The sequence below is a fragment of the Bolinopsis microptera genome, chromosome 9 (assembly GCF_026151205.1).
Source record: "Bolinopsis microptera isolate Bmic1 chromosome 9, MBARI_Bmic_1.0, whole genome shotgun sequence".
In the NCBI taxonomy this organism is placed as follows: domain Eukaryota; kingdom Metazoa; phylum Ctenophora; class Tentaculata; order Lobata; family Bolinopsidae; genus Bolinopsis; species Bolinopsis microptera.
In genome coordinates, this window is record NC_087080.1 from 11,701,349 (window position 1) to 11,725,977 (window position 24,629).

The 24,629-nt window shown below is 37.2% G+C and overlaps 3 protein-coding genes across 3 annotated transcripts; 2 read left to right on the forward strand and 1 right to left on the reverse strand.

Annotated features, from left to right (window-relative positions):
* Positions 1-595: 595 nt before the first annotated feature.
* LOC134821291 (deoxynucleoside triphosphate triphosphohydrolase SAMHD1-like) lies at positions 596-15,027 on the forward strand. The gene is made up of 13 exons (XM_063832011.1): positions 596-735; positions 1,966-2,081; positions 2,255-2,375; positions 2,551-2,669; positions 11,444-11,497; positions 11,661-11,758; positions 11,956-12,022; positions 13,056-13,147; positions 13,410-13,572; positions 13,810-13,893; positions 14,102-14,278; positions 14,436-14,527; positions 14,715-15,027. The coding sequence occupies exons 1-13, from the start codon at positions 600-602 to the stop codon at positions 14,758-14,760; spliced, it is 1,365 nt and encodes a 454-aa protein (XP_063688081.1). The 5' UTR covers positions 596-599; the 3' UTR covers positions 14,761-15,027.
* LOC134821295 (C-reactive protein 3.3-like) lies at positions 8,664-9,908 on the forward strand. The gene is made up of 2 exons (XM_063832015.1): positions 8,664-9,606; positions 9,741-9,908. The coding sequence occupies exons 1-2, from the start codon at positions 8,721-8,723 to the stop codon at positions 9,818-9,820; spliced, it is 966 nt and encodes a 321-aa protein (XP_063688085.1). The 5' UTR covers positions 8,664-8,720; the 3' UTR covers positions 9,821-9,908.
* Positions 15,028-15,498: 471 nt separating the features above from the next.
* LOC134821293 (MFS-type transporter SLC18B1-like) lies at positions 15,499-21,716 on the reverse strand. The gene is made up of 11 exons (XM_063832012.1): positions 21,618-21,716; positions 21,365-21,483; positions 21,105-21,209; positions 20,732-20,829; positions 17,946-18,095; positions 17,463-17,587; positions 17,076-17,175; positions 16,525-16,710; positions 16,266-16,376; positions 16,022-16,121; positions 15,499-15,809 (listed from the first exon to the last, which is right to left on the reverse strand). The coding sequence occupies exons 1-11, from the start codon at positions 21,686-21,688 to the stop codon at positions 15,613-15,615; spliced, it is 1,362 nt and encodes a 453-aa protein (XP_063688082.1). The 5' UTR covers positions 21,689-21,716; the 3' UTR covers positions 15,499-15,612.
* Between the last annotated feature and the right edge of the window lie 2,913 nt (positions 21,717-24,629).

Consider the following 24,629-nt stretch of genomic DNA (forward strand, 5'->3'; position numbering starts at 1 on the left):
TAACCTTTTTTTTCGCATTCACTACGATATACATTATTTCCTGAAACGGAATTTTCTGAGTTCTAGAATGAAGGATGTGTTTGAACTTTAAAGACTCGAAAATGTGTTCGATATCATTGCTAAGTTACTGTACTTTCAAGCTGTCCAAACACATTCTTAACATTTTTGTATGCAATTCTTGTTGTATCTTGGGCCTACTTTAAGGTGATTGTAATATCATACCCAGATATTACAATAACCTTTTTACTTTCTTCTTTCTCGCTTATTTTCCTATACGTTGTACCTTATATTTTAAATTGTAATTTAGTTGTATCACGATTCACTGGTGTTTAATTCGTTTTCTCAACCACCTGTTTTATGGAGGGAGATGACTAGTTGCAACTCAAAAACCCTGATACAAATCTCATGTACAATTAGTATACTTGTACATGAGATTTGTAGTATACGAACTTAATAAATAATCCAATTTTCTACACTGTCGCATGATCTTCTATAAGCGAAGTTGTGGTTTAATGAAATTAATTGGTTCGATGTACTGTGTGTATTGTCATTATCAGAAATGGCCACAACATATAAAACTAATACCCACAGATAACACCATGACATACATATTCAATGATCCGATACATGGGACTATGGAACTGAACAGAGTGCTGGTGGGTATTATAGATACTCCTGCATTCCAGAGACTCAGAAATATCAAACAGACTGGAGCAGTGTGTTTCGTGTATCCAGGTTTATAAAAATCTATAAATAGGAAACTAGGCGACTTTAAAAGAATCATCACAGAGAGAGATGTTTGTGCAATTATTATGACTAGCAGGAACCCGCAGAGCATCTCAATGCTATCCTCTCGTGGGCTATCATGGCCCAGCCTCTCTAAAAAAAAAAGAAAAAAGGAACCCGTCTAACCCTAAAGTGGTGTCAAGACTCAAGAGACTAAAATAATTATTACCTATTTAATTCGCGTTTTTGACACCACTTGGGGGTCCAAATTTTGGACTCTAAAACTCCTATTTCTTGGCCAATTTTTTATTTTTTCATGCTGATTTGAAGGCCATTAAAGCATTTGACCCAGTCAAAAAAGTTTCAGTTGTATATCTTTTACGGTTTTTGCGGAAAGTCTTGTTAAAGTTGATGCCGTGGTGTCAGTAAAATGGCACGGATAAATATATATATATTTCATGGCTGGACTTCTACACAATAAAAGAAAGCGGTTGTGATTAGATCTTCGAAAGTCTTTGCATCGTTTATTTACATCAATTCTCAAATTATTTGTTATATAGTAGTGTTGAAAGTATTAAATATATATATACCGTCTCGCTTTATATATAGTAAGATTGTTTATATATTAGCTTAAAACAAATTGATTTGAACTTTTTAACCATGCTGTTTCCCTGGAAACCACGTTGTTTGCCTGGTCATGGTAACCATGTTGTTTCCCTGGTAACCATGTTGTTTCCCTGGCAACCATGTTGTTTCCCTGGTAACCATGTTGTTTCCCTGGTAACCATGTTGTTTCCCTGGTAACCATGTTGTTTCCCTGGTAACCATGTTGTTTCCCTGGCAACCATGTTGTTTCCCTGGCAACCATGTTGTTTCCCTGGTAACCATGTTGTTTCCCTGGCAACTATGTTGTTTCCCTGGCAACCATGTTATTTCCCTGGCAACCATGTTGTTTCCCTGGCAACCATGTTGTGTCCCTGGCAACCATGTTGTTTCCCTGGCAACCATGTTGTTTCCCTGGTAACCATGTTGTTTCCCTGGCAACCATGTTGTTTCCCTGTAACCATGTTGTTTCCCTGGTTACCATGTTGTTTCCCTGGTTACCATGTTGTTTCCCTGGCAACCATGTTGTTTCCCTGGCAACCATGTTGTTTCCCTGTAACCATGTTGTTTCCTTGACAACCATGTTGTTTCCCTGGTAACCATGTTGTTTCCCTGGTAACCATGGTAACCTTATAGGAGCGACACACACGAGGTTTGAACACAGTATTGGTGTTTGTCACCTGGCAGGACAAGTTATTGACAAACTGTCACAACATGCTACTATTACTCCTGTAGATAAGCTCTGTGTACAGGTAACTGTTAAATAATGGGGGGGGGGGGGGGGGGGGGGGTTCTTTGGACCACATAGTTCTATACAGTTAGAAACTTAATGAAATGAAGCATCGTATTTCTCATTTATATCAACAATTCAGAGACGATTCCTTTTTTAACTGCTACTTGTAAATTGAAATGGAACTCTATCCAGGTTGCTGGATTACTGCACGATGTTGGACACGGACCATTCTCTCATCTGTTTGACAACTCTTTCATTCAAGAGATATCATCTGCTGAGTGGTCACACGAACTGCAATCCTGTAGAATATTTGGTAATGAAACATTTACATTCTTTATTTACATAACGAGGACCATTTCCTGGTTTCCTGATTTCCTTGAATATAACGCTATGAAAGCGGCGGCGAAATCGAAGGTTTTATTATTATATTTGTCTTGTTCATTATAGAGTAGAGGTTTTAGTTTCAACTTACACATAACACATTTCAGATCACATCCTGAAAACCCACGAGGAAGTAGCAAAATCACTAAAAGATGCTGGCCTGACAGATATAGATATTATCTTTATAAAAGAGCTAATTAACGCCAAGGATTTCAAGTCTAATAATGTGAGTGATTTAATTAATTGAGGAGTACTAACCTAACCTGAGGCAGTACTCGGCACTAACACCTTAAAATGTTTAGTTACAGTCAATTTAAACATGTATATAAATATAATAATTAAAATTTATGGCCAAGCAAACTGCTGTGAAAACTGCCACAAAGTGGCTCACTTCGACTGGAGAAGAATATGTATGGTCTTCCTCAAATGGACACACCACGACTAAGGAGCCAATCGATATTTTAAATTATCCTGGGATATCAGAGCTTATGCATGATATCAACTCCAAGTTTGGCTGCAAGCTAAACTCATGCCTAGCAAGCATGTACAAGTCTGGTTCTTGTGCAACTAGGTACCACAACGACGACGAGGTGTCTCTTGACCAGTCGCAAGGTATTTATGTAGTTTCATTTGGAGCTGAGAGGACCATCGACATAATTCCAGAAAATGGGGATAAGCGATGTAACAGTAAATGCTATATCACCCCAAAGGACTGTAGTTTGTATATTATGAAACCGGGGTGTCAGGAATATTGTCTTCACAAGGTTCGTGCAGAGAGCTCAGTTAAGGGGACTCGGTATAGCTTATCTTTTCGCTGCCAGATACCGAAGACAGATACAAATGTAGTCAAGGAGCAGATTGCCCGCACTACAATTCCTATGCCGCCCACCACCACCTCAACACCAACCCTTTACTACCGAAATACTCCAAGAAAACCGAAGAGCAGGAAAACCACTGTCCTGTTTGGTACGTCAATGACAAAATTCGTACGGACAAATAAGTTGGGATTCCGGGGAAGGAAAGTAATCAATGTGTCTCAAAGTGGTGCAAAAATTAGAGACATCACTGAAAACATTCATAATTTTCATAAAACTCATGCAGCTGCAGAAGCTGACGATATTGAAAAAATTATATTGAGTGTTGGTACAAATGACATTAAACATTCTAAGTATGGGGTTCAGTTCCTTAGGAAGTATCTTACTGAATTAATTGACACCACTAAGCAGTTATTTCCCGCTGCAATTATAATTATCCAATGTTGTCTTCCTATTAAATGTTTATATTCCTACATAGCAAAGAATGTTCTAGATTTTAATAATCTACTTAAAGACTTATGCCTAAATAATAATTGCGTGTTCTTAGACTGTTTCTCAGTCTTTTTAACTCGAGACTTTAGATCATGTAATGAACTTCTATACCATGATTGGCTTCATCTCAACATGAGAGGAGTAGGTTTACTGTCCACTTGGCTTAAGTTTGTTGTAAACGAACACAGTTTTGACAGGGTTGTAAATAATCTTCTGGGAATTTAAATCTTTGATCTTCTTTCTTCCATTTAATATTTTGATTAAGACGTTGCGCCTAAAATTAAAACTCAAACAAATCTCTGATTTAATCTTTTTCTCAATTTTATGCCTCCCTTTTCAGGTACATTCGGTCACTGTCCATTTTCCAATATGTTAGACAATGAATCGTTTAGACTTAGAATAGGTCTTTTTGCATGCAAAAGGCCTCGTACACAGTCAAGAAATGCACTTATACATATCAACACGTTTATACCTAACAAAATTTACACATTTAAGTCTCCATACACCCCACACATCAACTACAATTATCATAATCATATGTTTCTCTTCTATTCTCTCATCATGACTTACTTTCTCCCAATTTTTCTCTCCACGGTTAGGTCCATGAACACCGTATTCCCCCTAGATTCTAATATTCATTCCTCTCTACTCCTTGACAGCCCACGTTATCTTATACCATTTCTTGCTTGCTCCCACATCAAACTTTTCTTTGTAATTATCTCCTCATGGTTTATAAGAAATGTTCTTCTCCCTGGTAAGATGAATAGAGTCAAGTATTCCAGCCGCCTCAGGCGTCTAGTCTCTTTATTCATTCTTTGGGTTTTCTCTCTTAACTTTCTTTTGATAACTCTTGTTAATCCTTCTATGCTTAATCCAGGTCCCAACTCCCTATCTGTACTCTACCAAAATGTCCAAGGTCTCATTCCTTTCAGTAACCTAAGCTCCTCCCATCCCCTTCTTGATGGTAATAAGATTTCCGAACTTCAATCCTTTGCTAACATAGAGCAGCCTGACATAATTGCCCTAAATGAGACTTGGCTCAAAAAATCTATTTCTAGCAACGAAATCTTTCCTTCTTCTCAATATGAAATCTTCCGCAATGACCGCACGAGAAAGACTCATCCTCAAGATCCTAATAACCCTAAAAAGTTTAGGGAAAATGGAGGTGGTGTTCTTTTGGCTGTTCGGTCTGATCTCGACGCCACTACAACCCGACTACCAGTTAGCCTAGGTGCAGAAATGCTTGCCGTTAAAATTTCTTTTCCTAACAAAGAGAGTATTGTAATCTGTACTTGTTATAGAGTAGGAACTCTTGGGTTACCTAATCATGATGTCATAGTTAGTTATATTCGCAAGCTAGTTTCCAAAAAGAATCCCCCTAAAATCTATGTTATTGGTGATTTTAATCTCCCCCATACAGACTGGCTATCTTCATCCAGTACCGTACCTATTGAGCAATCCTTCATAGATTCTTTCAGTGATCTTTCTCTCTCCCAGTTGATCACATCACCCACCCATAAAAGTGGTAATACATTAGACATTCTTCTCAGTAATTATGATAACACAATCGATAACTTGAATGTCTGTGATCCTCATTCCGTGTGCAAATCTGATCATTTTCCTGTCACTTTTTCAATTAAAAGCTCCTTTTCCCGTAAGAAAACTCCTAAACGTAAAATCTATAATTTTAAGAAAGCAAACTGGGACATGATTAATCGTGAATTATGCTCGATTAATTGGCAAGTCCTAGAATGCCTAGATCCTGATTCGTCTTGGAAGTTAGTTAAAGACTGCATTATGAATTTAGTTGATATACATATTCCTAAAGTAATTATTAAATCAGAGTTCCAACCCCCGTGGTTCGATAGTGAACTTTTTTCTTCATGCCGTAAAAAAGATAGACTCAGAGCTAAATTTAAAATTTCTGGTTCTATTTCTGATTAGTTAAAGTTTGTTACTAGCCGTAAAGATTTTAAGAGGCTCTCATCAGCCAAAATAAGAGATAATCTTTTTAATAGTGATGATCCAGCGCTTATAACTAAGAAGTTTTGGTCACATGTTAAGTATAAATCTAACTCCTGCCGTATTCCTAATTGTGTTAGTTATTCTGGACAGCTTCGGTTCAATCCCAAAGATCAAGCTGAACTTTTCAATTCTTTCTTTTATAACCAGTTTTCGGATCCTTCACTTTATGACACTGACATCTCCTATGTCAATGATGTTGATTTTGATATTGACTTCGATCATCGGGATGTTCGTAAGCTTCTTTCAAATATTAATTCAAATAAAGCCCAGGGACCAGATGGCATACACGGTAAAATTCTAAAAAATTGTTCCGTAGGTTTAGCTTACCCTCTAACATGCATTTTTCGTGGATCCTACAACAGCGGCTACATTCCACAAGAATGGAAACTTGCAAATGTTGTCCCAATATTTAAGAAAGGTAAGAAAAGTGAGGTTGAAAACTATAGACCAATATCCCTTACTTGTTTAGTCATGAAAGTTTTTGAGCGCATTGTTAAACGTAAACTGCTTTCTTTGACAAGTACCCTTCTTGATCCCAGGCAGCATGGTTTTCTAGAGCACAAGTCATGCACAACCAATATGGTTGATTTTTGTGATAGCCTGGCATTGTCTCTTAACGAAAACATTATCAATCATGTTGTGTATTTTGATTTTGCTAAGGCATTTGATTCTGTAAATCATGATATCCTTCTTCATAAGCTAAAGACCTTATATAACATTGATGGTACACTTCTCAAATTTCTTACCAATTACCTTCAAGGCCGTTACCAAAGAGTGGTTATTGGTAATGAGATGTCATCTACCCTCTCAGTTAATTCTGGTGTCCCCCAGGGCTCTATCCTTGGTCCCTTACTTTTTGTATTGTTTATCAATGATATTCCTCTTGGCCTTTCGGATAATACTGATATTGTTTTGTATGCCGATGATACAAAAATCTGGCGTAAAATACATTCATCTTCTGATAATACCAATTTACAAATGGATATAGACTATCTCTCTGACTGGGCACTTAGAAACAAAATGCGATTCCATCCAGCAAAATGTAAAGTGCTTATTGTTTCAGGAAAACCATCTTTATCTCCTCCATTCGCATATAATCTTGATGGCTCTCCTCTTGTGTATGTAGAGTTAGAAAAAGATCTTGGAGTCGATGTTACTCCTAAGCTCAGTTGGAATAGTCAGTGCGACAGAATTTATACTAAGGCCTGCCAACAACTTGGTATGGTCAGAAGAGATGGCCATATTGTCATTGATCAGAAACGTCGCCGGGCGCTTTACCTCTCCCTGGTTCGTAGCCAATTCGAAAATTGTTCCATAATCTGGCGCCCTTGTAATAAATCACTTAGTGATAAATTAGAAAGTCTCCAAAAGAGAGCTATTAAATGGATTCTGTCTGAAGAGGGCCGCAGTTATCCACCTGAGCAATATGTCAAAAAGTGCAAGCTTGTCGACATTCTCCCTTTGTCTCAAAAGTTTGACTTGAATGATCTTATTTTTTTCCACAAAGTTCTGAACAATTTAATTCCTGTATGGCTGCCTCACTATCTCACTTTATATCAGGGCACTTCTCGACTAAGACGTTGCCACCTCGACAGTCTGTCTATTGTGTCATCAATTTTACCTAAGTTAAGTCAGAATTCACACACCTTATGTACCTCAAATAGCCCACTGGCAAAATCATTTTTCTACAGAACTCATATACTGTGGAATGGACTCCCTTTACAGGTAAGACAGATTGTGTCTACAAGTGTTTTCAAAGCTGAGGTCACTAAGCATCTATGGAAATGTTTATTGGATAGTGAAACAACAGCCTAGCCTAGTCTCTTTGCTCCCCATATTATTATTATTTTTGTTTTATTAATTTTTTTATCTACCTTCCTATACTTTCAACATCATATCACACTTCACCCGCACACCTCACACATTAATGACCATATCAGACCTGTATCTAATGTATCTGGAATTTGACGTATTGAAATACCAATTTTGACTATATATCCACAGTTATTCACCATGGATTTGTTTGTTATTAAATAGTTTTTCATAAATTTTTGGATTTAGATTAATTCGATGTAATGGGTCCAAGTTACTGCGGACATAGTTCACTATGTGTTTACCGTGTTTGGGTGCCCATCATATTTTACAGATGGGGGCGATATTTTGAACGATTCTATTTTATATTCATCTATTGCTGTACTCTGTAAAATTTGAAAAGTATTTAATAAAAAAATTAATAACACTAGGGAAAATTAAAATAGTTCCTATCACAGAGCTGGCAAGCACGACCGTCGGCCATAATACCCCTAAGTCACTATTATTTCCGTCATTTTAATTCATCAGAAGTCGTTCGAAGCAGGTTAATTTTTAGTTCAAAATATTCTAATTCAACGTCAAAGATGACAGGAATAAGAAATAGCTTGTATATGGAGATTTTTAAGAAATTTGCACAAATACGTAAAATAACACGCAATAATACGTAAAATATTCGGGCCGTGCAGACTGCAGCTGCGGGCTGGGGGGGGGGGGGGGGGGGTCCGTGCTGTAAATCAATATCCACCCCCGGCTAAAGCTATCTTTGTGGATATTCACGGAGTGCTGCGTGGAGAAGTATAATATACATTATATAATTTATACATATTATTATGTACCGATTGATAGTGATACTGTATTATTGTGATGATATTTCGAAATCAGTTGAGTATCGAGAAGCAACTGCAACTGTTTATATGAACTAATGAACAGCTTACTGTTTATGTCTATATAAGCTAATAATAATGCTTGGTATAGCCAAACATAACACTGAGTAGATCAGAGCTCTGCCAACTGGATTATCGTCAGCTCGAAAGTCAAAACTCGGTAACTATCGCCACACAACAATCAGGTGATATTTTATTTATAAATCCAAGTATTCGGGAGGAGATCTCACATTCGAACAGTTGCTAACCATGTTGTGCCTCTCTACTCTTCTCGCAATACTCGGACTACTCCTCGCTGCGGAGTCATCTGCTGACGAGCCCGGACAAAGACTGGTAGAAAGACGCTACAGGGGATTAAAGTTCGGAGCAACAAACCAGGACTACGTTCTTTTCAAGCCAAGAATGGAACCAGTGCGAGAATCCTACTCGCTGTGCGGATGGGTGAAGAAGATACTGTCTGGTGATGACAAGTTCTGGTTTGCTTACGGAACATCTAGTGATAACAGTGAGATCCGCCCAGAAGATAACGGACGTTTCCGAACGTTCGGCACATGGGTAGATACGAGGAGCAAGGTAACTATCCAGCTAGGAACATGGAGACATGCCTGCTATACGTGGAGTCTCACTACTAGAGCAGCTAGTGTGTACTATGATGGGTTACTTCTAGGATCAATCACAACCCCCTCTGGTAAAAAGGTCGGTCTAGACGGGTATATTGTGCTAGGCAATGAGTTTACCTCATACGGAGGGAACTTTCATTGGCCATTTGGTGGGGAACTGTTCAAGGTGAACCTGTTTGATAAAGAACTGAGTGCTGCTGAAGTGAAAGAAATGGCGGACAGTGGTCTTTGTTCAGAAGTAGAAGAGAAATACGGACGAAGTAGGTATCTAAAATGGGAAGACATGCTTCTTGAGGAGAAATCAGGAAATGTCGCTGAAATTGACGTAGGCTGCGCCCCAGAACTGAAGAAAGAAGATGACGACGAAGAAACCGACATCTCAGAGGACTGTGAATGTGAGCAAGGGAACGAAACAACATTCAACCGCTGGGACCTGCTGCGAGGAGAGAAGTTCTTCAACAAGACGGTCTCTGTGGATCTGGTGGAGGAACTGAAACAGACATGGGAAATTCTAGGTCAGCTTTTAAATTTGTCATTAGTTTATGATTTTATGTGTTGTACTGATTAAATTTATGGATACCATTTCGTAGTATTACAGAATAATTCAATCCATGCGTATCTTCTTCAACTAAATGAAACGAATCCTCAGGAGATTTTGAAGGGGCAACTGTGACGGAACGGTTTATCTCTCACTTCAAATTCTTTGACGACGAGAAAACTTGCAACTGATTGAACTGGACACTCTACAGTGTGTGACATGTAACTGAGGAGCTGGCATCGTGTTAAGATGTGTTAAAGAAGCACAAGAGTGTACCTTTACTAGCCTTTATTATCCATACATTCCATAGTGTTCTGTGTGAACTTATTGTCACGTCGTTTTAACTTTTTGGGTGAAACTCAAAACTCTCATACAAGTTTGTGAACCTCTGCAATGTGATGTTGTACAATATTAATAACTGCAGAGTGCAGATGTATTTGTGATTGAGTTTCTGAGAAGAGAGAGAGAGAGAGAGAGAGAGAGAGAGAGAGAGAGAGAGAGAGAGAGAGAGAGAGAGAGAGAGAGAGAGAGAGAGAGAGAGAGAGAGAGAGAGAGAGAGAGAGAGAGAGAGAGAGAGAGAGAGAGAAGTTTATAAAAATCATCAAGAACATCGACAGATTGAATCAACATCGAATCATCAGTTATTATTATTCAAGCCACTGAAAATATAACAATGTTGTATATACTATATAAGTAATCATCAAGCTTCTTGTTAATGCTCCACAGCCAGAAAATACCACGTACACTCAGTAGTGAGTATATTATTAGCAGTATACACTAAGTATATTGTTAGGCTATTATACCAGGTACATTAGTGTACTGCTATGTAAATTGTAAAGTGTAAACTACGAGCTCATTAATAACCTTTTTTACTGTACTTGTTGTGTTTATCAATTCTCATGTTACACAGCTCTCGTATAGCTACTTTCACCCGATGCAAAGTAACACAATGTCGAATGTCGATACATTACCGCTTTTCCTGATGATTTGCTCAGGTAGAAAGTGGCTTCACAGACATGTAAAGTTCGATCCACTAAGGATGCTTGATATGAGAGTTATCGATATGAGAGTTATCGTGGGTTTTCAAAAAAATATGCCCTGAGATCAAGGATACTTCCTTGATGATAAAATTTGCCAACTATCCGTTATTAATGAATATAAAACTCAAAAAGGAAGTTAATAAATTCACTTTGGAGTGCTCTGCGAACACATGCCACTTTCTGTATACAAAAACGTTTGATATTGGAAGGGGTGATACTTCATAACACAGTTGAAATTTTGTCAATGGCAGCCGATTAGCCGATAATTTATGGCTGCCAAACAAAGATGGTCAACGGTTGAGAGCATTTTTGGATCGGTAGAATTTGCACTGACATTTTGAGTCCGAATTATTCGTATACACAATCACTGAAGCAGCCCACTTTTTACATATTTGACGGCTACTTCGCACCGGTTTTTTGTAGGTATTTTCCAGGGAGTGCGATTACTAAACTAACCGCACTGTTTTGAGAGCACTGACTTTCAGAAAGCCAGTGTAATCGCACTCCCTGTCCGGTCACAAGTTTCATTTAGCCTGGAGGAGGAAAACCGACAAAAAATGCACCAGAAGCGTGGAGTTATACGCAAATCTAATGATTACACCAGCTATTGCACTCGGCTGCGCCTCGTGAAATAACTGCAATAATGGAACTCGGCTTCGCCTCGTTCGATTATCGTATCAATTTGCATTCGGCTGCGCTTCGTGCAATTAATAGTGTAATCGCATTATACGCAGTAAGATTAGCGTATAAAATATTGAAATCCCATCCTTACAGAATCACGAGTGGTTGTTTAAGGGACGTCCAAAACAAAAGAGTTTTCTCTATGAGGTGAATCATCTTTTACTTACTCGATAACTTTTCTATTAATTCCTTATGGACCCCATTAATATTGTATCACTTATGTTAATACCCCATAAAGCAATAAGAATGTACCCGACCCCGCCACCGGCCACGCCTCTAAAACAAAGCATGACAAGAGATAACATTTCAGATAGTGGCAAATGAACGAACTGGTATAGATGTTGATAAGTTCGACTACTTGCTGAGAGATTGTTATTATCTTGGAGTTAACTGCACTCTTGACTGGAGGTACTAATTTAACAATTTATTTGTATGCCAAAAGCAAAAGTAGTGACAATGTGACATCTCTTATTTGAATATTATTGAATGATGACTCATTCATTTAGAGATGATTAAGACTGATATTATCTCTCTATATTATCTGATATTATCTCTCTCTATGATAATCTGAGCTTTGTAAATAAACTTTTCCCCTCAATTTCAAGGAGATTGGTACATATGATGAGGATAGTTGAGAAGGATGGCCAATTCAGGATCGCTATAAGAGACAAGGTACAATGTTAGGCTATGTTAAACCTTGCTATAAGACTATAAGAGACAAGGTACAATGTTAGGCTATGTTAAACCTTGCTAAAAGAGACAAGGTACAATGTTAGGCTATGTTAAACCTTGCTATAAGAGACAAGGTACAATGTTAGGCTATGTTAAACCTTGCTATAAGAGACAAGGTACAATGTTAGGCTATGTTACACCTTGATTTGCTTGCTTTCCCATAATGAATACCGTATTATTTCATCCCTTTTCAAGAAGGAATTTGTTTTGACATAAAACAATATATTTTGCAACAAAATTGTTCAAGGTTTTCTGACGAGGTCATCCATGTTTATCATTAATCAAGTCATATGGAGGATAATTTGGATGAATAGATCAAGCAAAAATCAAAATTAAGTTCATGTATACGATACTTGATTACGTACTTATGAGTCGAGCCTCACATCCAGTAAGTCCAAAAATATTCGTATTTATTAAAAACGCAATCTAGGCTCATCACGTACAATGTACCAATTCATGGCGCAAATTACGGACAAATTACGTATTTACGTAGCGCGCGAAGCTCCTATTCGAATAAAACTATTATAAGGGCTCCAATGTCTCAGCTACCGTACCAGAAAGTGATATCTATTATTACCGCACGTACTGTAAATTTGTAATTATAGTTGGATTTGGCAAACTTAATAACGAAAGTAGAATGTAGCATGCGAGTATTATAATGCATGCAATCTATCTTATGCGTCATAACTTGCAAGCTGCAGAGTATTGTATGTTGCTTTTAACATTTATGTCATCCTGCTGTGCAGTAATGTTACACGCGTACGGGCAGATATAAATAGTCACTAACTGTCTAATAATAACATGTGTGACATTGCTCGTCCATTTAATCTACAATTAACATAATGAAAATAATATCATCTGAAAACAAGCAAACAGCCATTAAATCTACCAGCTTTGTCACACTGGAAACGTTCAGAGGTACACCAATTACACGTCACTGAACGACCTGTTTTTAAATCGAATTTATGTTCAGGAAAAGGACAACGTGTTCAACATGTTTTATTTGAGGATGCATCTACGGAGGATAGCATACCAACATTCCACTGTTGGTGCAGTCGACTTCATGTGAGTTCCTCTATATTCCTCGATTTTTATCTCCTCAATGTTCAAGCTTTAAGCAGCTGCAGTTATAAATAATAATACGACGACAGTAATTATATTTAAAGTCACTATTGTGACGGTACATTAGAACTAGACAGAAATAAAGTGTGAAGGGCCTGAACGGAACCCCTCGGTTTCAGCTCCTTGTTTAACACTGCCGTACAGCAAGGACATTCGCCGGGTATAGAAGAGTCAAGACTGCACTGAGCTGATCTTTTCATTTCAGGATACGAGATGTTTTGAAGCTGTGTAACGATGTGATATTCCCAGATACTCTATTATCAGATACTATCCATCATATAGATAAATATCTGAGACTAAATGACTGTATTCTGGACCTCATATCCAACATGGATCATAGCAACCACAGTCCTAATCATCTCAATCAGGTTTGAGTTGATCAAAAGATGTTTTAAAGATCTCAAGAGATAATCAGTCAAACAGTGGAGGATGTCTAAAATTTTAGTTAACACACATTGATTATCTTATATCTTGCCTTATCTTTCAGTAAGTTTGTGCTTAAGCCAAGCGATGCTGAAAGATTGCATATGAATCAATCATCATGTTTGCCCAGAATTTCTGGGCAAGATAACTGTTATACTCATTCTAGTAATAAGGTGTTTCAGGCTAAGAAATTGATTGGCCGATTACGGACCAGACGATTATACAACATGGTCGCTGAAACCCCTCCCTCAACCGAAGATTTTAAGGTTGGTTATTTGACCAATCTCGTTTAACTTCTTCATGTAACCTGCAGTTATTATAGATTGTAGTAATAATTATAAATTGCTTTGCATTTATTTTGAGATACGGTATAATGATACTACACAGACGAGCTTCCTTCCCTCGATTATTCATTTGACCATGTTATTTTAGATTCACTTTAACAATGAGACTTACCCCTAACCACACTCTCAGGATAAGATAAAGATACTAGGGGAGATAGTTGGGGACGAAAACACCCTCAAAGATCAGATTATTCTCTCTGATCTAAGTCTTAATTTCGGGAAGTGGGGTGCTTCTGGCGACCCGCTGGAGTCAGTACTTTTCTATGACAAACATGGCACCGTGCTCTCTGATAAATTCTATAACGAGGTGGGTAGTGCGGGCGTTCTTAACATTTATTTAATTAAAGGCACGATAAGTGATAACAATGCTTCCGTATTTTAGTTGGAGTGCTTAACAGAAACTATGCACATTTTGCACCTTATTTATTTAGGTTTGGCAGGTAGTTTTACCGATAAATTTTCAGTTCAGTTTATTCTCTCCGAGTTCTTGGAGTCAGAAACAACTTCGCTTTTATTGCACCAGTGAAGATCCAACAATCACAGAGCTAGCTAAAAGGTAAAAATGTATTTCGTCCAATCAGAATATATGCAACTATTTTCCGCAGATTTAAGTGTATCTAATTTTAGATCAATGTAAAGTAAATCTTGAAGTTTATAAGATAGGTTTGTTCTTTTTCTAAGAATTAAAGAATTGTAGATCTTGCCCACAAGATCTGTAAATATTTGACATAATTTATCTCCAGAAAATGTAACGAATGGATCGCCCGTGCGTTTCCTGACGGGCAGTAATCCTTGAAGAGCAGACATTTCTACCTGGACAACTTCGTTTAATTGTGTTATATATAATAATGTGTAAAGTATTATATGATTTCTTAGAGTATTGGGTATGCTGATTTTAATTTTTGTTTTGTCCTTTATTTTTTAGGAGATTATTACTATTATCTATTAACCGTTTATTATGTTTTGATGTATCACGCGCAACAGTATATTTGTGTACATATTATTTTTGTTTGCTTACTAGGCTAGTCTTGGTTGTTTATCTCATGATTGTAAGAATTAAGTTGTTATTTATTTTCTATTTTATTCATTCCTGTAATGTAAATAACGATCCACTCTATTAGAAGAATGATTATATTATTTAACTTGAATTAATGAATTAAATTTAAAAAGATATCTATTATCTATACGACTTTGATGTTGAAGCTGGAGAGTAGCTATTGAAATGATTTTGCTTATTTTTTACTGTTTCTTATCTAATGCAGTACAAATATCACAGATGAAATAGCATAAAGCGACCGTTTTTAGTGTCAACCTTATCTAGCGACTAGCTTTGTTTTCATTAAAATTTTTTAGTATAATTAAGTTGCTAGTTTTGTGCATTGTACGACACTTTACCAGCCATTGCATTTGTATTTAAATTTCATATTATCTCTGCTCTTGTGACGATAGTAACCATTCTTGCTAAGGTAGCAGTTTTATTGTAATATGTTAACTGATTGTGATATGACAGAAAAAGGCGTTATTTTTGTGCAAAAGATAATAATAAATTGCAATTTTCGTTTCATACTATCAACACACACAGTTCTGTAACATAGTTCTGTAACACACACAGTTCTGTAACACACACAGATCTGTAACACATCAGTTACCGTAATTTCGTACTTCGCCGTTGTCTATAAGAGGATTGGATTCAGAGAAGCTGAGTTTAGCTCTCTTAGCTTCTCTCTTCACTCTCCACACAACTATACACCACCAGATCACCAGGACTGTCTGGACGAGGAATGCAAAGGATATGTAGGTGGTTGAGAGACCAAAACTCAATCTCTCTGCTATAACTCCTGATGGGAGGGAGTATTCAAGAGGAGTGTTAAGGGGAGTAGGGAGTAGGGAGTAGGGAGTAGGGAGTAGGGAGTAGGGAGTAGGGAGTAGGGAGTGTTTAAGGTTGACTATATGCCATTAAAGAGAAAGCGAGGAGTGAGGAAGTGAGGTCTCCTCGGACTACATTAAACTAATTCCTTCCTTAAAATTCAAAAGCTTAAGTTTTGCAAACCGGACATAGCAGATCCAATGCAGCCTCCCAGAGGGAAGGAAGCGCAGTAAATAGAGGTGATGTAGTTCTTCACAGCTTGAGGCATTTTCCCAAACTTAACCTGGTAAAATATATCCTTTAGAGTGATTTGAAACGTAGCCTGTTGCATCTCTGTCTAATCTGATCAAAATCATTATCCGTTCTAAATAAGAATCTAAGAAATCTCAATTTACTGGACTATCAAGCTCCGCTATATATTGCTTACCGTGTATATGTCGAACATTATGAGAAGTCCAGGATAACATCCGAGGGGAACCAAAACACCAATAACACCCAGAGCTACAAGTAATTGTGTTTTGGATGCCGTTAATACACCCTGAAAAGATATTAATGCTAAATGCTTATAAATACCGAATTAAGTTTATTAACAATTTAATAATCTTTTATAGATTTAAGTTTTAATAAAACTACAAAAACAAACTAAAGTAAAAGTGACTTGTTCTAGGTAGGTATGAAAAACTTACGGCCATAAAAGGAGCGGGACCTAGGAACCAATAGGAAACAGGGAGAAGGAATGCAGAAGCAGCCATGAAGACGTAGGGGTTGAGTTTGTCCATAAGGTGGCCTAGGACGGGGGCTGTGATGCAGATACCAGCGGTGTTGATTAGGAGAGCAAAGCCAGCAAATGTGGGTCCTGCGTTAAACGTTTCCTGGGAGAGGAGGTAAATCCGTAAATTGTAAATGGTTAAGTTGGTGAAAACGAGTTTAATCGCTGACGGTTTGAATTGAAATAGTCTTCTGGAGATTAGAAAACATGTTGTTTAACGCTAAACCTCAAATTGCAACTAAAACATACAAGTAATTAGATGGAAATACAAAACATGATCCATGTACTCTGTTTCTCATTTCGACACGCACTCTAGTTCGATAACTTAAGATCGCCAGAAATCACCCTGTCGAACTTCTATATTCGGTACGTCGTGTCGAACTAAAGTCCAGGTAGCGTACTCTAGTTCGACAAATGTGATCTAATATAACGGATATTTGATATTACATTAACAGTTATTGTTTATACCTGTACGTAAGGAGAGAGGATCGGAATATAAAAGTTAAATAGGATCATACAAGCCGCTGAGTGCCAGGCTGGGAACCAAACTGTCACTTCCTTCAGTACACTGAAATTAAAAGACTTAAATTCACGAACAATAATCGAACATGGTTGTTAGTTAAATCATAGTCGGTCTTTGTTGATTGAAAATTCAACAACTTTATGGCATTTATATTTTGCGCTATTATATTCAAAATATATTAACAAGATATTAAGGTAATATGTATTAACAAAAAGTAACAGGAAAATGTAAAAATGACAAAGCGGAACTCGAAATGATTATTGACTATTTAATGAAATATCACATAATGAATACAGAATAATTGATAAGCAAACTTATTATGATTAACTCACCTAAACAGGTTCCCCCCATCCTCATCCTTTGTAGTATCCACATTAGTAACCCCAAAGAAGGTTCCGATCAGAACCACAGTTACTGCACATGCTGTCACGACGAAAGACAGGTAAAAACCCCCTGCCTGTAGAGTGTAATGGAATGTGTAACCTTGCATACCTTATCGGACTTTATTTTGTTTCTAACGGGAATTAATTAAACGTTAGAGGCCTTATTAGCGTTCATTATAATGTCCGTTCAAAATTATGTCCGTTCACACAATTTCCGGTCAAATAACGTCCGATAAATATAATTTGGTATATAACAATCACATATTGATTGATACCCAGTTTTTATTTTTCAATTGATGAACTGTATTTTAATGCTTTCTTTAAGGCCGCATTCTGGAAAGTGAAAACAAACATTCATTTATATTTATCGGGAATAGCATGTTAAAAAGTATGTTAAAAAATACCACCTAAAGCCGAATAAAAATAACGCACCTCGTAGAAAACTCCTCCAAGGAAAGGAGAAAAAGCAACAGCCAGATTGAGGGAGGTTTCTATGATAGATGTGGTGAGTGCTATGTTGTTAGGGTAGATCTTCGCAGTTATAGCAAATGCTATCACGTCTATTACTCCACCATTGGCTCCCTGTGAAGTAATATTTATGAACGAGCAATTAAATATGGTAATTAATGTAGTTGATAGTGGCAAGTACATAAAGATATTTGGTATAAAATTGTAGTACGCCACAGTTAAGAGGGGGGGGGGGGGTTCACCCTGATTTTTTTGTGAAACTTGGTTTCGAAATAGCAGTTGTCCAACAAACTAAGACCGGTGACCGAACTTTTGAGGGGGTCCCGGACCCCAACCGCCAAACGGTGCCTGCGGGGCAGCCACGCCCATATTTGGTCCAAATTAGGCCAAATTTAACCAAATACCCTGAACATGCCCAAAACCCAGATTTTAGGTGCTCTACTTGTAGTTAGTGGTCCCCTGAACTCGTATACGAATTTTCATCAAGATTGAACAAAAAATGACTGAGTTATGAGCCAAAAACCATATGACCATATTTGGTCATACGCACCAAATTTGATCAATTTTGGCCCATAAATTGGTCAAATATCAATATTTTTGAATGAAACCAACTTTATATGGAAGGTAAGCCTATACTACACATTCTCTATGATTATCAGCTCAATATCTACCTAACTGTGGATTCTGTGTTCAAATAATCGCAAAAAATGAACAAAATCGCCCATATCTCAGTTCGCGATATTTGCAAAACTGACTTTGCTCAAAACAATAGAACTCAATAGGGTTTCAATATTTTTTCATGAAATTTTCAGAATCAACGTAGAATTGTCTCATGACCTTAAGTTTTGGGACAGAATTTTGAGTTAGGCCTTTAAAAAAATTTGGCGGCCAAATTCCAAAATTTGCACTGCTAAATTTAATGAAGAGATATATGTTAATAGGAAAGGAGAACACGCAATAAATGTACAGTTCGTATGTGACATGAATATGGTCATCACAGCATGTTCTATACGGTGGCCTGGGTCAGTTCATGACAGCACGGTCTGGAAAATGAGCGAAATTTGCAGAAATCTCAGCACTTCATCTGTATCCGGTCGGCTAATTGGCGACTCGGGTTACCCGTTGCGTGAGAGACTTATCGTTCCATTTCTGGATCCAAAATCAGAGGCAGAGAAAAGGTTCAATAAGTCCTTGAAACGGTGTAGATGTGTTATAGAACGAACAAATGGGGTGGTCAAATCACGATGGCGATGTCTTGACAGTAAAAATACGGGTGGTTTGCAATTCAAACCAAAAATTAGTTGCGATATCATTGCTGCATGCGTTGTATTTCATAATTACTGCCGTAATAGGAGAATTCGTGATCCAGAAATTTTGCCACACATTCTTCAAGATATGAGAGAAGAGCAAGCTGAACAATCCCGGCGGGCTGCCCCTCCAAGGCAGCCGAACGAGGCGGAAGAAATCAGAAAAGGAATTAATGTACGGAATAATATTGTTAATGATTACTTTTCTTGATAAATGATAACTTTAAAATCCTTTTTAGAACCCTGAATTATTGTTCAAATTGTTCAATTCAATCAACTTGCAATGAAATTTGGGATATTAAGTAAAAACTTACAATTCTAAGGTTGGTCTTAACCAAACTTAAAAAAATTAGCAAAAAATAAAAAATTAGAAGCAACTTAAGCAAACAAGAAATGCGGCCGCATGGATGGCCGCTCAATTTCCCGATCTGTGATGGCGTATTTATCATATTCCATACAACCTGGGGACGGCCCAGTCTTTACTGTTTATATAAACATGCAAATATGGCGAAGTGACATGCCGAGCGCCGAGCGCCGCCCAGTTAATATAATTCTATATTGAATTTGAAAATCGTGTATACTTCTATGTAACCATATGTTTATTGTTTATGCAACCTGACAAGGATCTGTGCAAAATAGTATTAGTAATACTAACTCAAAATAATAATAATATGCTATTAATTAGTGCCTAGTGTGCAGTGGGATACGTACATGATGAAATTAATAATGGCAATGCACTTGGTTGGTTCAGCGCCGCGCGCCAACAATTATATAATTCAGATTGTCACGCAAAATAACTTTGCGCAGGTAGTCACGTGGGCGATAACAGTGCTCGCAGGCACGTACGGTCGCACACTCGCAGGCACCGTCGCAAAGCTACCATATTAAAAAAAACCTCGATCGCTAACCCTTGTCCTTGACTCTTTTGTGCCTTCGGCACTTTGAGTCATGGATCGGGAAAAATAGCTCTTAAGTTGAAACTAAGCAAAAATCGAAGTAAAAACTTAGTTCAAAAATTTTGCTTGAAAATTTGCTAACTTTGTTACTTAAGTTGGTTTTCGGAACGGATTTTAGCAAAAAAGGGAAACTAAGCAATAATTACTACTAAGTTTCATTTCGGAAAGGACCCCCAGATAGTATTTTATGGTATAAATTTAAAAGTTGTTCGGTATGGTTTACTAATGTCCTCGTAATTAAAATGAACTGTTACCCTCAATAATCGAGACTAATAAATGAGTCTGAATCTTATTTTCAGAATATGTAATATCATTGATATTACATATTTTGAAAATAAAATTCAGATTCTTTAAATAACTGATAGATGCAGATGATAAGAATGACTCTGAACAGTTTCATTTCTAAAGAAAGCACTCAAAAGTGTTTTTTGAGATATGCAACTGTTAGGTGTTGGTGATATTAATTTGAAGATCAGTTTCTAATTACCTGAATGAGTCTAAGGAGGACTATAAGACAAATAAACCACGTGTTAGATGTCACGTGACCTAGGGCAGCACTGAGAAACGTCACCACCGCTAACATACCTGGGGTTGATATTCAGTAATATAATCAAAAGTGTCTCTAATATCAAAATGTTATTCGTTAGGTTTATATTAGTCTGTAAAACAATCTTTGGGGTTAATAACACGATCCCTGTTGTTTTAGGGTTATGATCCATCATCAGGGGTCGACTGAGGGACGGTTTTTGGGCGAGGACTCGGTCGACCATCATAGACTCTATAACACAGACTGTATAATAAAAGTTAAAACTCGGTGCCTTTTAGTATATTATATAGCTGGGTATAAACATTAAACATACCTGTTGATATGAGGAGCATAGTTTTAGCACTGTATTTGTCCAGAAGTTTGCCAGCAATAGGACACACTATGATGTAACACAGAGGTACACATGCCAGAATAATTCCTGAATATTAGTCATAGAGAGTATAGTACGAAAAAATATGGATCGATTTAGTTGTTTGATTGAGACTTCTTAAGCAGCTTTTCAAATTATAATATACAATATGGGCAGATAAACCTAATGTATTAAAAGTAAAGTTGAATTAAACAACCGCTCACCAGTGCTGGCAGCTCCAATGCCTCTGTCCATGTTGTAGATGGGGAGGAAGGCTCCGGGTAAGGTATAAAGAGCATAGGACACAAACAGGGACAAGTTTATCAACACAAATGTACACAACCTGCAAGGTTTTAGGTTTGATGCTTACAAGGTTGGATATCAAATGAAAGATTACAATTTTTGTAAATTGCGAAAGTCGATAAAATTATTGAATGTGGTGAGTGATACCTACAAAACATTCTAAACGTAACTTACTTTTGGAAGGATGATGGTTCGGGAGTGTTTGGTTCACACATACTAACCCGCTCACTTATACTGACCCTCATCGTGGAGCTATAACAAAACTACTACAATTGGTAATATTTACTGAATATTTACTGAATATTTCATAATCACAGTCATGACACGTATAACATATGCAGTGGGTATGAATTTATATTTTAGAACAGTTATTACAGAACAGTCACAGAACCCTAAACAGCAAACATGAAAACATTATGCGAGCCACTAATGTAAAGTATGAAGTATGATCTAATAATTCAAATTATAATTATTTAGCTTCGTCAGAGTTTTGTCGCCACTATACACTGAACGTTTTCTAGATTAAGCCGTTCGTAAATTACTCACAAACACACAATTAACCCACACAATAATTGGGATTATTGCGATTATATGTGCCTGCCTGGTGACCTGGTTAATACGGATTGCAGATAATATTATGTAGGTACTTTCTAGAAAACTTGATAAAAGATAAACTTCAGCTTAGCTGTATTATCTTTAGATATTAATTATCATATAAAATGTGCATGTTTATCATTCTCAATGTTTTAACTACACTGATCACAACTAGTCACAAGGAATACTCAGAAATTCCAACTTGCCCACTTTATGGCGATGGTTTTAATTTTAAACTGAAAAATTTGCAGCCGCAGAAAATGGCGGTTCATTCAAAGCAGGATGAAGTAGGATATTTTTTCCGTAAGTGACAAGAAATGGAACCCGTCTAACTCTGGTACAGATATATACATACCTTACTCGGGAATATTATAGCGGGTTAATTTATGACTGGGAAAATTAATGACCGGGAAAAATATGGCGGACTTTCCCAAAACCCGCCAAATTATCCCGGTCATGTATTTACCGGTGGCCGACCTTTCAAGTTTTTTTTCAGAGGTCAACAAATTTTCAACCGAAATTTCTGTTTTTGTTACTTGTTAAAGAAGTTATTTCAATTTACAGTTATTGATATTACTCAGAAATAGAAAAAAAGACACGTCTATTTAAAGGAAAATAAATCTAAGCAATAATAAGTCAAATCTTCATTAAAGCGTATTCTCATTCTCAAAATCGCTAATGTCCCCGCCATTGTCATTATTGATATCCCCCTGAGCTGCTGGCCGTCAAATTCGAAGTTGTATTGTTGTCTTAACAAGACTTTCATTTTGTCCGCTAATGGGGCTACTGCTCTGAAGGTCAGCCGGAGCTTAATTTCCTGCCCACCGCTTGGTATTGGGGAACGTCTTGGCTTTGCATCTTCAACTGCTCCAGTAATCAATCCACCGTGGACCATGAAATAGTGGCACAGTTTACTCACTTCTAGCGGGATGTGGCCACAAGTTACTTTAACGGGAAAAACTCCCTCTTTCTTTAGTCTACACACTGCACACGAGAAGCGATCAATCTTTAGAGACATTATTATTATAATATATATTATATATTATTATTATTTTCGTTTTCTTCTATAACATATAAATTGTTTTCTTCTCTACGATTCACTGATTCATGGGCAAGAGAAGTGAGAATCACGGTCCACCCTGAAATCTGATTTCTATAACCAAATTGTGATTTTTATAACGAAATTATGGTAGCAACCGCCAATAAAGTGACAGCCCTCCATCCACTGCTTCAAAAGTTTTCTCTAGCACATATGAGACTTCAGGTAAAATATGATGATCACCACCCCCTTGGAACCCCATAATCTGAGTCGGCGGGTTTTTTTATGACTGGTAAAATTTTTGACCGGGAAAAATATGGCGGAAACTTCCAAAACCCACCACTTTATCCCGGTTATAATATTCCCGAGTAAGGTAGATAAATATATATCGTCTCGCTTTATATATAGTAAGATATACAATGTACATGTTTATGATGCTCAATGTTTTAACTGCACTCACAACTTCACAAGGAATACTCAAAAATTCAAACTTGCCCACTTCATGGCGATGGTTTTTAAGATGAAAAATTTGCAGCCGCAGAAATTGGCGGTTCATTCAAAGCAGGATGAAGTAGAATATTTTTTCCGTAATATAAGCGACAAGAAATGTTCACAAACGAGTTAGCAAAGGTATTTATCGTGTTTGAACACAGGCTTACTCAAACATACCTAATAGTAATTAACCGCTGCATCATGCATATCAAAGGTTTTAAACTGAATAAAATTGCAGAAAATGGCGGTTATTGCAAAGCATGACGAAAAATTTCCTTGGAAACTGTGCTCGGCATTTGTTTACAAAATATTAAGGACCTATATCCAGCTGGTACGTGGATATTACCATGAGAGTACGATTAAGGGGTCGTTCACATATTACGTAATCAGCCGAGGGGGTGGGGGGGGGGGGTTTGGTCGTCGATTACGTAATATTGCTGTCAGGATTACGGTTGATTACGGTTGATTATGGAGGGGGGAGGGGGTAAAAATTGCTAAAATGTTGATTACGTAATTATGTGAAGTGTGAACGACCCCTACAACAATGGGCGATATAACTTAAGAAATATCGAGCAATGGTAATCTGATTACGGCTCTGCTCATCATGCAGCTGATAAGGATTTGGTCATGTACAGTGTGAGTTGAAAATAATGTGTGGATTGTAAAAATCGATACATTTTTTTATGAAGGAACAAATTATGAAAAATGAATTGCTATCAGTTCATAAACGTTACAAATTGTATTCTTATATTATTATATATATATTACCTCTTATTTGATTCTAACTCATAATGTGGTTGATTTTTGGCATGAGTTTTCCAAAAAATTGTAAATTCGTCCTATAAATGGGGTTCTCAAAAGAAGTAAAACTTGAGATTGTAAAGACCTATTGGATATGTGGAGCTGCAGTGTTACAAGTGCTCGGCGTCTCCTGCAAAGAAGGGACAAGTCCAAATTCTGCAAGCTCCATGATACAACGATTGTACGGCTTGTGAAGAAATTAGAGACAGGTTGCAGCTTGGTCAAAAATGGTAAAACTGGAAGACCAAAATAAGATCTGT